This window comes from Haemaphysalis longicornis, unplaced genomic scaffold (genome assembly GCF_048455015.1).
Source record: "Haemaphysalis longicornis isolate Haplotype H1 unplaced genomic scaffold, Haemaphysalis longicornis Haplotype H1 scaffold_1, whole genome shotgun sequence".
NCBI classification, from domain to species: domain Eukaryota; kingdom Metazoa; phylum Arthropoda; class Arachnida; order Ixodida; family Ixodidae; genus Haemaphysalis; species Haemaphysalis longicornis.
Window position 1 is genome coordinate 430,072,347 of NW_027526203.1, and position 15,925 is coordinate 430,088,271.

General features: G+C 46.0%; 1 protein-coding gene across 4 annotated transcripts in view; it reads right to left on the reverse strand.

Moving 5' to 3' along the window:
* The window catches only part of LOC144155709 (uncharacterized), a 104,232-nt gene that overhangs the window by 20,172 nt on the left and 68,135 nt on the right, over positions 1–15,925 (reverse strand). For 3 of the 4 annotated variants that reach the window (XM_077687322.1, XM_077687321.1, XM_077687324.1), the window contains 3 exons: positions 10,389–10,487; positions 2,144–2,423; positions 1,480–1,709 (listed from right to left, as the gene is read on the reverse strand). In XM_077687322.1, the coding sequence (XP_077543448.1) occupies positions 1,480–1,709; positions 2,144–2,423; positions 10,389–10,487 (609 nt within the window). The remainder of the gene's footprint in view (positions 1–1,479; positions 1,710–2,143; positions 2,424–10,388; positions 10,488–15,925) is intronic. The other variant, XM_077687323.1, reaches the window with a different exon arrangement.

Consider the following 15,925-nt stretch of genomic DNA (forward strand, 5'->3'; position numbering starts at 1 on the left):
ACCGATAAAAGGTTGATTCAATGAGTCAGGAATGAGTTAATGCCAACCGAACTTCTCTGTTTTGCTGTAGCACACACTTTAGGACTGATTTTTTTCGCGAGCAAAATGTAGATTGGTAACAACAAGAAGGGACAGTATCCTGCCCCAATCCTCACTGCAGCCTTCGAAACAACCCTTGCACACCTTGTCCAATGACATCCCCACTGCCACCTCGAAATTATTACAACCCCATACTTTGGCCTTCCATCCAGACAGTGACACTATGGGTCATAAAAGCCCTTTTTTTATTATAGCTTAGCCCCTGTTATCCGATTGCCTCTGGCACTTCAAGAACTTCAGCGGCCCTATGCCTAAACCCCAGACGGCAAGGAAGGGATTGTGACAGGGGTTAGACAGCATTGCATATTAGAAAGGACACCACCTACAGCAAAGGGATTTCTTGATTTACAGCACAGAAAGGTCGTCCCATAAAATGAACCAGCTCTCTGGTTTACACAATAATCCTAACAAAGTTTTTTGCGTAACTATGATTGTAGCCGTCTGTCTCAGCATCATCTTGGGCATTCTATATAATAGCAAAACTACAAAGTCTGCACAAGCTGCGATCACATTAAAGCCCCAGCATGTGAAAAGCCTGATGACCCCCCCCCATACTACCGTGACTTAAAAGCCAGATTTTGACACTGGTGAATTGGAGGGCTCTGTACCCAAAGCCCCAATGCCTTAATAGGTGTGGCACAAAAGTAAAGACTAAATGGGATCCTATTTCCTGAACCCACTGCTGCTTCCACATTCACTGGCTGGCTCAGACCCAGGGACTGGCAAATGTATAGAATAGGGCAAGGGGCGCAAGCACTGACTCAACTAAAGGAGCCATGAAGACAAAACAAAAGTTTGGTTCACCAAAAAGACTGCTTTGTCCCAATAACAATGATCCCAAGCTTCAAAATAATCTAGGTCTTCATGAAAACAGACGAAGCAGTGGCGGCTCCCCAGCCACTTTGCAGCGAGGTCTCTACGATGCCACACGGTTTTGCTTGTATGATTGCCGGCTTCTGACTAAAGTCACCGGCAAGGAACAGGACTGTGTGATTGTAGTGGGGCCTCTACTTCCATTCAATCGTATCACTTAAATGCTAATTAGCAGCGAACACACTTTCACTGTTAAAACTATGTCTTTTGTGGCTGGAATGCAGCTGAGTGAGTTATCAAAGGTGGGTCCTTTCAAACAGAACCAGGTTACTTTTTTTCTTTTCAAGACACCGCTGAGATTTTTTTTAGTCCCCACAGGGAAACAGGTGGGGAGGGGGCTCATTCAGTGTAAAGCTCTGCGAGGAAGCACAGATATCCAAAACCTCCCCAGGCTATGTGAAATGTTCAATGGGACGTACTGAGATGCGTTTTTCAATGACCACCCACCGTGTAGGCTACAGCTAACATTTCATTCTACATTTTATGCAAAAAAGAGCACCGGCTAACCTGAGTGCCATTCAGGTGGTTTGTGCATAGTTGTTTCTTGGCCGTTGCCAGTTGATGAGTGGCACTCGTCTGCTGATGGCTGCAACGGGCAGCTGCCTGGGGCATGCCACCGTGCCGATCCTGGGGCTTGCGGACATTGCTCGAAGCCAGGGTGGACGCTTTCACCGACAGCTCCACATCCCCCAAATTCATTTTGGACAGCGTCGCCTCGTCCAGCACACTGTCAGTCTCTGTTGTAACACACAAGATGCATTAGAGGTGGCCCCGGCATTTCTGCTCTAAAAACACGCCCACCCCTATACGATACACGCCTTTTTCTCATCAAAGATCACTGCTTTCTTAACAAAAACAGAGAAGAAATTTTGTTACAACACGGACAGAAAAAAAAAAAAAAATTAAGCCAGTAGCCAACCACAAAGTCGGTAATTACTTCATGTTTTGGCTTTCCTACGGGCGGCTTGTGACCAGGGCTCTCATGGGGGGTGCAAAAAACGTGAAGTAATTGTTCTGTGGCTTTGTTCTATTATGGACAATCAACCTAACCAGGCAGGCTTCCATCGCACTAATGATTTCAGAGAGGAGAATGAGCACCTAGAAAAATGATATGGCTGGCAACTCCTTTTCAGGCATGATTGGTGGCAAGAAATCACTCCTGTCGGCTTACCTGAAGGCGAACTGGGCCTTCCAATGATGAACACATTGCCCGAAATGGACGTCGTCGGCATGCGGCTGTCAGACAGCTTGCTGGGAGCCGCCCGGGCGCCCATCCTTTTGCATGAGGACATCTGCTGAGGGCAGTCTTCCTCGTTCAACTCCCGGATGCTAGCAACGCAGCTGTTGCCATTGATGGTAGCCCCATTGCTTTTAGGAGACTTGCTCAACCGGATGCCATTCTCTTTGCGAGCTTCACTGCCGTTCACAACGGTCTTGGGTGAGGAAGGCGCCTGCGAGACCATTTTCAATAGCACGGGAGAATGTAAGGTGCAAAGCTCCTACGTCACACAGCGAGTACAGTGAAGTCCCATTAAAACACACCCCACCAGCAGGCAGGACAGGTGCAAACTACACACAGTTTATCAAGCAGCAGCCGCAGCAGCAGTGCAGATACACTCGTGGATTTTTCCCAAAGCCTTCAAGCAAAGCCTTGACTCAGCATGCTCAGTCAACAGTTACTTAGACAAGCAAGCAGCTCTTTAGCCGAGGGACCTTCACAGAGGACACACAAAGCACAAATGCACAGGGACCGCAACTAGGAAATCACTGCCGTAGGACAGCGGGCCCACCCACTCGTCTTATACAAAAGACTGTTGCAGCACGTTGCATATAACCAGTGACAAAAGCTGCAGTGTAATTAACAACAAGGACTACGTAAAAGTAGCAGAAACGTTCTACGCTTTGCATGATAGCAACATTAGTCCAGGTAAATCACGACAGAAACCACTTCGTAAGCAGGTTTCCACAGTCACTAAAGGTAGAAAAGGTGCTGAAAACAATGAAGAAGGAAAGCTATCAAAGGTGATGAGAACTGTGGATCTGCTTAGCAATGATAGAGGTACTATCGTCACCATCAGTCGTCTCTCTCAGTCCACAAAGGCCTCTCCCATAGAGCTCCAACCGTGCCTGTCCTGCGATGCCCAAGTCCATTCTATGCACCTAAATTTCCTCAGTACCACTAGCCTGGATATACATTCTCCTGACTTTAACTCACGAGTGATGCCATGGAACTTAAGAATTATACACCCACTATACACCCACTAGCCTACACTGTTGCACACAAATTTTTTATCGTAGTAGTAGCTAACCACATGAGTGAATATCTAAATATCTACCAACCAACAGAACAGGCTTGATCTCAACCATGCCATCAACCAACCAGGTAGCTGACATCTAGCTCAAACAGACAACATGAAACTGAGAGGATAGACAGTAATTTTTTAAACTATTAATCCAAATAATCTACATGCTTTCAACTACAACAGCAAATGCGCAAAATGCATGATGAGTGGTGCAACATTTTCCCTCAATCAATTCCGAGAAGCTTTTTTTTTTACAAAATAAAGTGTGCCAACACATTGTGAGCCCCTCCTTTGAAGTCGAAAGCTTCATTCAGTTCCCAAGTTGTGACCTCAAAAATTTACCACTACAGCGGAATGAACCGACTGATCAGCTTAGGAAGTGAATGAAAATTTTTCATCAAACTAAGGGGCTCACCGAGTTAGCACACCCTCTTTCCATGAAAATGTGTGATGCTTTTTAGGTGTGACTTGGTAAATACCTTGCTGTGAACATTACAGGCTTTGTGTATCTGCTGCTAAATTTGAACCAGTTAAATTGTTTAAATCAAATAGCTGAGAATAAGCAGCTGTCCTGTCGCTCACCTTCTAGTCAAGGCGCGAAGACACTATCTCACAGATGCACTATAGGGCGAGGTAGGATAACCACCAAAAAATTTGCTATGCGCTAACTATAATAATCAGAACAGACCTTTTTATAATGGCATCAAACCTACAAGCTGATTCTGTAATTGCAACTCCCACAAAATTTATTCGAAGCCACTACGTAGGCTCTAAGGGTTCAACTACCACCCTGGACGCCAATATTTCAGGAAGAAACAAAAGTACCGTTGAGAGTTGAGCACGACAGAATGGCAACCCTACGACCAGCACAAAAATTATAAGCCACAGGTTGTCCACACAAAGGTCTGCTTATCTGCAACCTTAGCTCTGCTAGCTAATGTCCCCAATGCTGCTCCAAAAATGCAAGATAGCAGCGGTCATTCTACCCAGACACGACTGCATTCTCGAAGTCGCTGACTTCCTGGGAAAAAGAGCGAACGGGGAACATTACCCCACTTGCAGACTAGCAGATGACATAGTCTTGCTCAGTGAATATAGAGAGGACTTACAAAAAATGGTAAGGGAACTGCATTCGAAAAACTCTGTTAAAGCCTTAAAACGAACCATGAAATGCAACATGCTGTATTTTATGGCCCTTTTTTCGGCGAGGCAGGTTGTCTTTGACCGCTAGGGAAAGTAAAAAATATGAGTAAATGTGGAATATCCGAGCACTTTGAGACTAGCAGATGACAACACCTTGCTCAGTGAACATGGAGAAGACCTGCAAAAAATATTTCAGGAACTGCATTCGGAAAACTCTATTCTGCATTCGGCTTTAGGGCAAGGGTCTCTCCCCTTGCCTTTTAGCCATTTTCGTTACTTTTTTAATCTACCCACTTGGGATGTTCACACTTTCAATATGCTGAGAACACGCAGTTTCAATTTTTGCAGCGTAAGATGGAGTTACCGAGTATGTAGCACCATACTGTTCTGCTCAAATTTTTGATTAAGTGTGCACTAAATACTGGCTTACATCACAAAGACCATAGAGTGCAACCATATAACAGCTATAATTTTAGCCTTCTTATTGCATAAGTTATGACAACATGAAATTTTATATTAAGTACTACTAGCACAGTAAAATAACAGAATGTTGCACTATCCAAGTGTGCAAATCTGTCCAGTATACCCCAGATACTCCGGGCTTTTAAAAAACAAGGGAATAAGATTAGAAACTTAGACAAAACTGGTCACTTACATTACTTCGGTGTGCAACAGCTTGGTAAATATTTTTGACTGAACTGTAATATATTGTATTTTTTATAGCTTCTAAAATAAAAAAGGTACATAATATTACTCTTCGGCTCGGCCCTTAAGATGAGGGTCTCCCCTTAAATGCCACCTCAATGTCACCTGTATAAAATTGCCCATCACATCAGCCGATAATAGCAAAACAGCCACTTTCCTAGTCCTCTCTCCTGCCCTTCCCCACTCGCTAGCCTGTCTGCATACTGCCGGCCTGAGCACTGTCTGCTAGGCGGCGTCGCTTCACGAAAACTATACGAAACAATTACAAGGTATGTCCAGCCTTCAGAAGGTGGCGGTTCTGCACCTCCACGTTTAGGGCCCCCAAGGCTCTTACTTTCTTCGCTGATCCGAGGTGTTGCGCGCGCCGGCGGACATGCCACAGGCATCCCTACTGCTCCCATTGGAAAGAGGCTGGCACAACAGGCAATGTAATACAGGCAGCGTTGGCCAGCTGCAGTAAAATTCCACCTCCTGAAAGCTCTATCTTTGTGCAGTCTGACTAAAAATATTGGAAGGTACAGAATATGACAAGTGAAAAATATGTGCAAGCCCGCTCAGTGGCAAGTGGCCAGAAAAAAACCGCAAATTTTGAAGTCAAAATTGAGAAGGGCACTGCCATTATGGCCAGGCAGAAGTGACATTGTGTCCACCCGAGCGATCAGCGTAGCAAGCGTGACCAGCTGGCTGCTCGGGTAAAAGCATGCATGCAAAAAGTGACCGGTAAAAAGCACGAAGGCTCATGGGTACGTCGTCTTCTCCCACCACTTCCGGTTCGAGAGCTCTCCTGGCCTCCCGTACGCCGGCGGTTTTTCACACGCATGTGCGTGTTTGTTTATCTGTTTCCACAGGGGGGAAAAAATAACGATTGATCTGACCAGGGGCTTCTCTGAAAGGTAGGCACCCTGTGACGAATATACAACATGCACAAATGCGTGTGGAAGCCGCCGGAATACGGGAGGCCAGGAAAGCTCTCAAATCAGATGTGGTGGGAGCGGACGACGTCCCCGTGTGCCTTTGCACTTTTTACCGGTCACCTATCTCCAAGCGCACGCGTACACACGCACGCACGCAGACACCCTGGGCACCAAACTGAGCTTGATTGCTTCTCCGGCCACCTGGCTGGCCTGCAGACTGGAGCAGACAGGATGTCACTTCCATTTCATGGCTGTTTGCCCAATCTGCCATAACAGGTGCAGCATCGTATGGTACAGAGCTACTTATTCATTACGCAACCATTTCACAGAGCTACCAGGGCTAGCCAATCACTTTTGTGATTTCCACAAGGTGACATTTCACTGCAGCTGGCCTTTAAAGATAAGCATAAAATCTGTAAGTAATGTTAAAAGGCCACGCTGTGAGGTGGCAGTGCAACTGAGGTAATGAAATACTGCAGCTGGGTGAATATCTTGGACAAGTGGTCAGTGCTGATGCTAACTGCGAGAAAGAAATCAGATGCACAATTAGTAGAGTCACCACTGTCGCTGAAAGAGAACGATATACATTAATGCATATGTTCAGTCCTAACTTATGAGGCACAGGCTTTGCATTAGTTTACTAAGCACTTAGCACGATAACTTAGGTAAGCTTGAGGAACTATGGAAAGAAGGATGACAGGTGCAATGCTTAGGGATAGGAAATGAGCATCATGAATTAATGAAACAAACTTGTGTAGAAGACATAAGCTTGTCTACGCCCACTGTAGGGCAAAGGCCTCCCCCATAGATCTCCAATTATCCCAGTCCTGTGCTAACTGCGACCAATTTATTACCGCGAAATTCCTGATCTCATCTGCCCACCTAGCTTTCTGCCACCCCCTGCCACGCTTGCCTTCTCTAGGGATCCACTCTGTTACCCTTAATGACCAACGGTTATCTTCTTGCATTCTCATTACATGCCCTGCCCACGCCCATGTCTTCCTCTTAATTTCTACTAATATGTCCTTAACACACGTTTGTTCCCTGACCCACTCCGTTCTCTTCTTGTCCCTTAACGTTACACCTATCCTATTCCATTCCATCGCTCGCTGAGTCGTCATCAATTTAAGTTGAACCCCATTAGTGAGCCTCCAAGTTTCTGCCCCGTTGGTGAGTACTGGCAAGATGCAGCTGTCATACTTTCCTCTCTAGGGACAATGGTAGGCTGCCATTCATTATCTGACAACACCTGCCTAATGCACTCCACCCCATTTTTATCCTTCTAATTATCTCTGCCTCATGGCTGGGATCCGGGGTCACTACTTGGCCTAAGTAGATATATTCACTTTCCACTTCCACCACCTTGCCACCTATCTCATAACACTGTGCACCCCCGAGGCCATTGAGCATTACTTTAGTTTCCTGCATATTAATTTTGAGGCCCACGATTCACTCTGCTTGTCCAGTGCGGTAATCATGCTTTGCAATTCGTCCCCCGAGTTACTTAGCAAGGCAGCGTGTACGGATTCTTGGGAGAGTTAGTGTTGCAAGGCAGAAAAATTCATATGGCTTGCGGGCGAGGACAAGAAAACAGACACCACGGAGCGCTACTTTCAACTAGTTTTTATTCGAAAGGAACATCCATATATATCCACCCTTTTTGCCCTCTCACCGCCATTGCCCACGTGTTGCAGCCATGTGAAGAAATGCCGACTCCTTATCGGTTAAACTTAACGACGGCACGCTCTCTGCCTCCATAATCTCTCATACCGAATGCTCTTTATGTTTCGCTCAGACAACGCATAGATCAAGCATTGGCACGCAGCCGCAGTCACGGCAGTGGACAGACGAATGACCACCATCCCGGTGGTTGCTAGCATTTCGCCTGTGCTATCTCAAGCGGTTGTTAAGACATTGGCTGGTCTGCCCGATATATTGCTTTCCGCACGACAGCAGAAGTATACCACCCCTACCGTGCACTCTACAAAAGGCGTCCGCTGTGTGTGAAAAACAGCATCGGACACCCTTTATAGAATGCATTGCAGGGGTGGTATTCGAAGTTACGCTGTTGTGCGGAAAGCAATACCGCATTTACTCGCATAATGATCGCACTCGATCGTACCCCTGAAGTTCGTCGTCAAAATATGACTTTTTTTATTTCCCGCGCAATGATCGCATTGTGAACTTGCCGCAGCCATATGTCGTTGTGTGCCAAGTCTAGACGACGATGGTCCTGCTTATGTTAGTTTCCTCCTCTTTCAAAGTGGACATGGCTACGTTATTGCCATATTAGCGATATCGGCAAGCGTGCATGAGTTCATTATTGGAACGGAAGAAACTCTCACTAAATGCACTTAATGTACTCACAAAACATAAAAAAAAAATAATAATAATAATAATAAGCGCTCGACTTGCTGCGTAGGCAGCCATGTCTATATGTCCCACATTGTGACAGCAGCAGCCACTTATTGGTCGACCTGTTCTCACTTCACAGGAAACTCGTTCCAGCGCGTTCCGTAATTCTGTAATTCCGGCGCGTTCCGTAATGAAAACACTGCATTTTGCATCTCTCGGTGGTGAATCGGTGGTCAGTGGCATTTTTATTATGTTTTATTTGTTATGTTTACTATGTTCATGAGACTCATCGTAAACATTCTGACCTGCAACTTGCATTTTCTGTGCCGAAACTTTTTCCCGAAAAATTTACCTCGCGTAATGATCGCACCCCTAACTTTGCATCATATTTTTGGAAAAAAAAGTGTGATCATTATGCAAGTAAATACGGTATATCGAGCAGACCAGCCGATGCCTAAACGACCGCTTGAAAGAGAACAGATGAAACATTAGCAGCCACCAGGATGGTCATTTGCCTGTCCACTGCCATGACTGTGGCTGCGTGCCAATGCTTGATCTATGCGTTGTCCAAGCGAAACATAAAGAGCATTCGGTACGAGAGATGATGGAGGCCGAATTGATTGTTACAGCGGGGGGTTGACTTGTGTGAGCGTGCCGTCGTTAAATTTAACAGATAAGGAGTCGGAATTTCTTCGCATGGCTGCAAAACGTGGGCAATGGCGGTGAGAGGGCAAAAAATGTGGATATAGGTATATGGACGTTCCTTTCGAAAATAAAAACTAACTGAAAGTAGCGCTCCGTGGTGTCTGTTTTCTTGTCCTCGTCCACATGCACTACGAATTTTTCTGCAAGGCAACGTCATCAGCAAATCTGAGGTTACTGAGGTATTCTAAATTAACCCTTACACCCACATGACATCCTAGTTCAAACACATCCTAGAAGACATCCTAGTTCAAATTAAGAAAGTTGGGTTGAGCCCGCCAAATGATGCTCAAAGGACCGCCAACTGAGGAACCAACAGAGTGACAATGGCTACGGAGAAACGAGTAGCAGGGAAAGAGATGGGATGAGTAAATTTGGGGGACAAAAAGAGAATTTGAATGATGTAGGGTTGGAGTAGTTTCATGTGTACAGAAGAGGCCTTTGTGCCACTGTGGACGTTGATAAGCTGACGATTTTCATGATAGGGATGCTGCAAGTGTACCAAGAGCTACATGTAACTGACTAAATATTCGCTAATTCTGTGAATAACTTCACAAGAAAATGAAAAACTTCTATACAAATCTTGTTTCTGTTATCTAGTCTATTCAGATCAATGTTGTTCTGGGATAATGCACTGCTAGTGTAGAGTTTTCTCCATCACAAACCACACGCATAACAAAGCTCTTAAAAATCATAAATAGGGCCCACTTTTGAAGCAGGAAAACTGCTGCTAGGTTGTTCTGCTCTGTGACCCGCATGTGTCAGGAAATGTGCCTACAGGTTCACTCTGTCATAGACAGAAGAAGATCCTCTTGTCAAGTGTTCCCCCCTGTTTCATTCGGCTGCGCATACCTCCGTAACAAATGTGCCATACTAGGCTCCAATACAAAAGTTGCTCAGCCCATTTTGCTGTATATCGAGAAATTACAAGCCTGGCTTAAATTCGCAGTTTGAAGAGCCACCATGCCATCCCCTCCAGCCGAAGAATGTCACAAACAAACCGCGATTTCTGAGAAAACACACGAGCGGAGAATGCCGCTAAAAGTAGCGTGCTCAGGCAAACCAACCAAACACGGCGAGAAGAAAAAATAAATAACAAAGGACAGACAGCGGGCAGCACAACTCAAAGCACACGAGCTTTGCACCAGGGCATTTCCGAACCGAGGAACCCATGCATGCAAGTGCACCAAGTGATGCTTCGGGACAGATGCATGCGGACTGAGGACACTGCAAGGGCTAGCAAGCACGCTTGATCACCGGGTGTGTGCCAATGGTACAGTAAACGCATACTAACTTTCCGCTGCTCAGTTTCTTCCTCCACTAGCCTTGAATTCACCGAGCCATTATTAGGTTTGTGCTCCACTGTTTCCTTAGACTTATCCACTTCTTCTCTCTGAAATAGCGCATGCCAATATTGGTTATAAAATCACTCGTATTGTCAGCAACCATACTGACAGAATTTGCGCCACTAAAATCCACCAGCTGTTTCAACATTTCAACACCTCAGCCAATGCCGGAAACAAGTATTGGCAAGCTGGTAACCAGTGAGGTGATGCAACTGCCGCCATTCGCTTACCACTGCGGATGCCCCTAACAGCATCCAAGCACCATTTCAACTGTCAAATGCTTGTCGATGCGGGCATCTGCCTTGCTGCCACACCAAGAATGCAAGGCACAGAAACACTGGAAGAGGAACCGTGGGTGCAGCAACAAAATAACTCCTCAGAGTTGCTCGCACGTGCGCTAACTAACAGGGTTTCGGTACCACCCAGCTGGCAAGGCTCCTCTGAATTGACACCCCTGAGCTCTCTAACAGCACAGTGGCACGATGAGCTAAGCTATCGTTTCGAAGAAAACCTAAGCTGCTATGGCTGCTTCTGAAGCCATTGAAAATACCCTTTACATACAGCAGCCCATTAAACCTAACCCTAGTGATGACAAACAAGAAACACTTCAAACCTGCTACATAAAAAAAAGGGGGGCGAGGGGGGAGGAGTTCTGAATGTTAGGTGCATCCACATGCTCATAAAGTTATCCCTTGTCAAGAAACATGTATACAGGAAACATAAATGCAGCAAACTGCAATGTAAATAAATTCTCGCCTTTGGGACAACTCGCGCCACCTGGCATAATTATTGATAACTCTTAAGGTTTTATTATCTTTTGCTGACATTTCCTGTGCAGAGATGGCACCGAGACTGCAATTTAAACTCAGTGCTCACGATAGCGCCGAGTTATGCGAAAATGGCGTCCACCTCTTGGCGCGCTTTACAAAAGCGGACAGCTGTCGCAGGGACTTCAGCCACTGCTGCTGTTGAGTTTTGTTACCCCAGCAGGAGTGATGACTCCAGCAACGAAGTGGATTCATCAGATTTTAGTTCTCATGAAAACACTCCCATTCAACGGCCTCAGAATTCAACAGGTGCTGCCAGGTAAGGTTCATTTTTGACCTTGCACTCATAAACAAAACGTGCTTCCAATCTGACTGCAGTTTTACTTTCATGTGTAGGGTGTGGACAGCGTGTGGCGAGAATATTTTGCCAAATGCACTGCGCCGTATTGCGTTATCACCTTCAAGATACCCTGGCTCTCGTGCCAGATTAGCGCTGCGAAGCGACGCACACCGCTTCTCAAGAGCGCTTAATTTTTTTTTCGTTTTTTTACCACTGATGTGATAAGGATTTTGTGTGAGAACACAAACAAGTATGCTTGGATGCATATTTTAGAAAGACCGACTTATTCTCGAGTGGCTTCGCGGAGTGGCACAGCCATCATGGCCACTAGGTTGACGGGCAAGCAAAAATCCAACACTCGGTGTATAGCATTGATGCATATATTGAATCATAGCTTAGGATTGTCGGAACAATTTGTACATCTTAAAATTCCTAAAATAATTTTTAGGCTCAGTATGAATGCCTATATACATTGTGCACATACTTTTTTGAGCATTTTTTTTGTTTATTTGACAAATAAACTGTAAATAATTGTATCTTTCACAAAAGTGTTGTTATGTGTTTGAAATAGTAATCTATAAGCTACAATTTCATGCATAGCAGTGCTAAATGAGTCGAGTAGATCAAGAGCAAAACAAAGTTTTGTGGAAGCACTCAAAATCGGCCGTTTTTCTGCCGTAACAAAAGAGTAAAGGATAAAAAAATTACACCATTTTCCCGTAGGGGAACCCTGAGTAGTATGCGAAGCAGCCATGGGGTCGACTGAAGTTCCCATTAGTTTTCAGTTCGTCGTTTCCGTTGATGTTCAGCTTCGCGTGCCTTCGTTGTATCAGTAGCTTCTTGACGTAGTTTGAATGAGTGAAGGACATAAGACGCGTTCGTAGCACACGCTCCCTTCTCGGTTTGTAGCGCAGTGGGAAGAGCGCCACGTACCTCCCGTTGCGGCCAGAGAGTCGTGGGATCGAAACCGGGCGCCGTCTAACTATTTTTTTTTTTATAGTGGACTGCGCTGACGTCAGGCCAAACACTGACGGGGCTGAAGAGACGCGCATGCGCAGTAGAGTGCGGACGGCGGACAACGACGAGGGAGGGAGGGACACAGCCCAAGCATGAGATGCTTCGCATCTAATACAGTGGAACCTTGCTGATACGACCCCCAGCATTACGACAACCCGCTTCTTATGACGGATCACCACAGTCCCGGCAAACTCACCATAGAGACAGTGCATTAAAAACCGCGATAATACGACACTCGGGTGCACGTGGTCCGCTTCATACGACGGACATTGGCAGGGATAAACCAACGCTTTTCCCATTTTTTACACCGCCTCGTCCGGACCTGTTTTTATTAGCCTTCGTTTGACACTGCTTGAGGTGCGAATGTCTGCAGGCGGGCCAGACCACTTGCTGAACAGACGCAAGCAAGCAGGTGGGTACTGGCGGGCGGGACTTAAACCTTCAATGGGCAGCAGAACGCCAACGTGCCAACCGTGAGAAGTCCACACAACTGGCCCACGGGACCGCAAATCGAAGCTACCATCGAGCCAATTAACGTGAAAACACATACGACGAAACCCAACACTCGCTTTCCTCGCTCGCTCGGATCATGTTTCTTCCTTTCACGATGCTCTCTCTCTCCCCGACTCTCTGCTTATTAGTGACTTTCAAAGCCGCTCCGCTCCTTTATTTGCTGCCTTTTTTTTTTCCATCGCCGCCTTGTACTATCGCTCGTTTCGCTTGGCCTTGGCAGTTGCACTCTCGCCTTTTCCCCTCTCAATTTGCTCGACCACATCGGCCTTATCTCGCGCACGTGAGGTGCAGAGCTGGCGGGCTATAGACCGTTTACAGAGAGCAGTTGGGATGACCTGCAATGACTCGCCATGACTGGCCTTTAGCAAGGGGCGGTTTCAGTTCCTGCGGTAGGCTGTCATAGTGCTCAGTGAAGTGCGCAGTCAGAAAATGTGGAAGTAAAGGGGGAAAACTTGCGCCATAGTTGGATGTACCAGCTGCGACTGGGACCTCAAGGTGTGGGACAAATCGCCATGCGAGTCTCACTGGCCGCAACTTCACAAAGACCATCTGTGTGAGCGCAATCCACCGCTTTCCACACAGTGAGCGCGACACGGAGACCAGTCTGCATGGGATCGCCATTCTCCAACGGAAGAATTTTGTTCCAAGAGCATCGGCAAGGGTGACTTTTGCAGACAGTAACGGAAGGCTGCTGGCAAGAATGTAGTCCACACCAATCTGTTTCAGCACGCTTGTTCTACAGCACGCCTCCTTTTGTGTTTACACGTTGCGTGCGTGTCGTCGCAATGAAATAAGTCAGTCTGGCTGTTTAACTCTTTTGTGACCACGGAAAAATGGCCGATTTTGAGTGTTTCCAGAAATTTTTTTTTTCTCTTGAGCTAATGGACTAAATACATTTAGCATTGCTATGCATGAAATTGTAACTTATAGATTTCTCTTTCAAACACACAACAGCAGTTTTGTGAAAGGTGTAATTATTGACAGTTTATTGGTCAATGAAGAAAAAAATTGCACAGAATGAGTATACACAAAAAACAAAAATGCAATTTTAATGAGGCTGAAAATCATTTTAGGAATTCTAAGATACACGAAATGTTCCTCCATTCCTAAGCTATGATTCAATATACAAATCAACGCCGTACACCAAGTTTTGGATTTTTGCAGGCGCGCCAACATAGCGGCCCCGACGGCTGTTCGACTCCGTGAAGCCACTACAGAGTCAGTTGGTCTCTCTAAAACATGCATCCAAGCATGCTTGTGTGTGTTCTCACACAATATCTTCATCACTGCAGTGGCAAAAACACCAAGAAAAAATATTTAGCACTCTCGAGAAGCAGCATGCGTAGCTCCGCAGCACTAATTTTACACGACCGCCAGATATCTTGAAGGTGATAACTCGATACAGAGCGGTGCATTTGGCACAATATCCCGGCTGCATGTTGTCCAGACCCTACACATGAAATTAATACCACAGTCGTCAGATATTAGCACGTTTTATTTATAAATAAAGCGCGAAGTAAAAACGAACCTTGCCTGGCCGCACCTGTCGAAGTCTGAGGCTGTTGAATGGGAGAGTTTTCATCAGAAATAAAATCTGAAGAATCCACATCGTTGCTGAAATCATCACTGCTGCTGGGGTAAAAAAAAATCAGCAGCAGCACTGGCCGAAGTCCCTGAAACCACTGTCCGCCTTTGCAGAGCGCGCAGTGAAACAGGACACCATTTTCACCCAACTTTGCTGATATCTTGGGTTCAAATTTCACTCGCCCTGCCGTCTACCCAAGCGAAATGTAAACGGCAACAAAACCGAAAAAGGGGCTTCCAATGAACACGCCAGATGGCGGCAGTTGTCTGAATAGTGCCGTTTTCAGTTTTTGCGGAAGGTTTGAAAATCATTCTTCACCCATTAACGATGACCTATGGCGTGGTCACGAAAGAGTTAAGCTAGTCGATTGGAGCGGTGACTCTTAGATTCTTTTCTAGTTTTCGGTAGCACATATCACCTTTGCACGGCGTAGAATGTCTGGTCTCACGTTGCTTAAAGTGCACCAAATGCCTTTCATCACACCGCAGGCGTCCCCAGAGCCTCACTGCTCGGTGCTGCCGCTAACCCATCCTTCTTATTGTGATGAGCGCAGAAGCCTGGCTTCAGTAATCACTGCATGGGTTTTGCCGCAGTTCAGGCCTGTATTATGCACGTTGGCGCAGCCAGAGCTAAGCTGTAGCGGCAGTTTCCTTGCGCCGAAGGTTGCAGCTTCGACGTCATTTCCAACTCTGTTAATATTCCGTGTGCAAACGAATCCGTACATGCTCACGAGATAAAAGTGTGGCAACCAGTGGCTCAAAGCCGTTTCATTTATATCAGGGGTCCGCAACCTTTTGAGGTGGAGGGCTAAGTTGCATGAAGCCGACAAATAGGGCGGGGGGGGTCTAAGTGTGAAGATTGGAAGCAACGCCAACTGGAAGCAATCTTGCTGACCCCATTTCAGAAGTGCCAAGGGGAGGAGGGTTCTGACGTCGTGCCGGGGGCCACATAACACTTCCCTGATCCCCGATGTACATTGTTGCTGTGCATGTAGACATTCAAAAAAAAAATAATAATAATAATAATAATAAATAAAAAATACTAATAAAAAAAATAATAATAATAAATCGCCAGACCACTATGAGACGCATGAACAGGAGTTAGGCGATGGGCGGGCGATGGGCGCCAGTCAGAACAGCACTTTAAGAAACTCTATGGGCCATTTTTCGGGACTAAGTAGTCTCTGATGGTTGGCACACAAAATCTATGCGTGCGATAAGTCCTCATTCACAGCAACACTCCAAAATAATTGCACAATTCGCC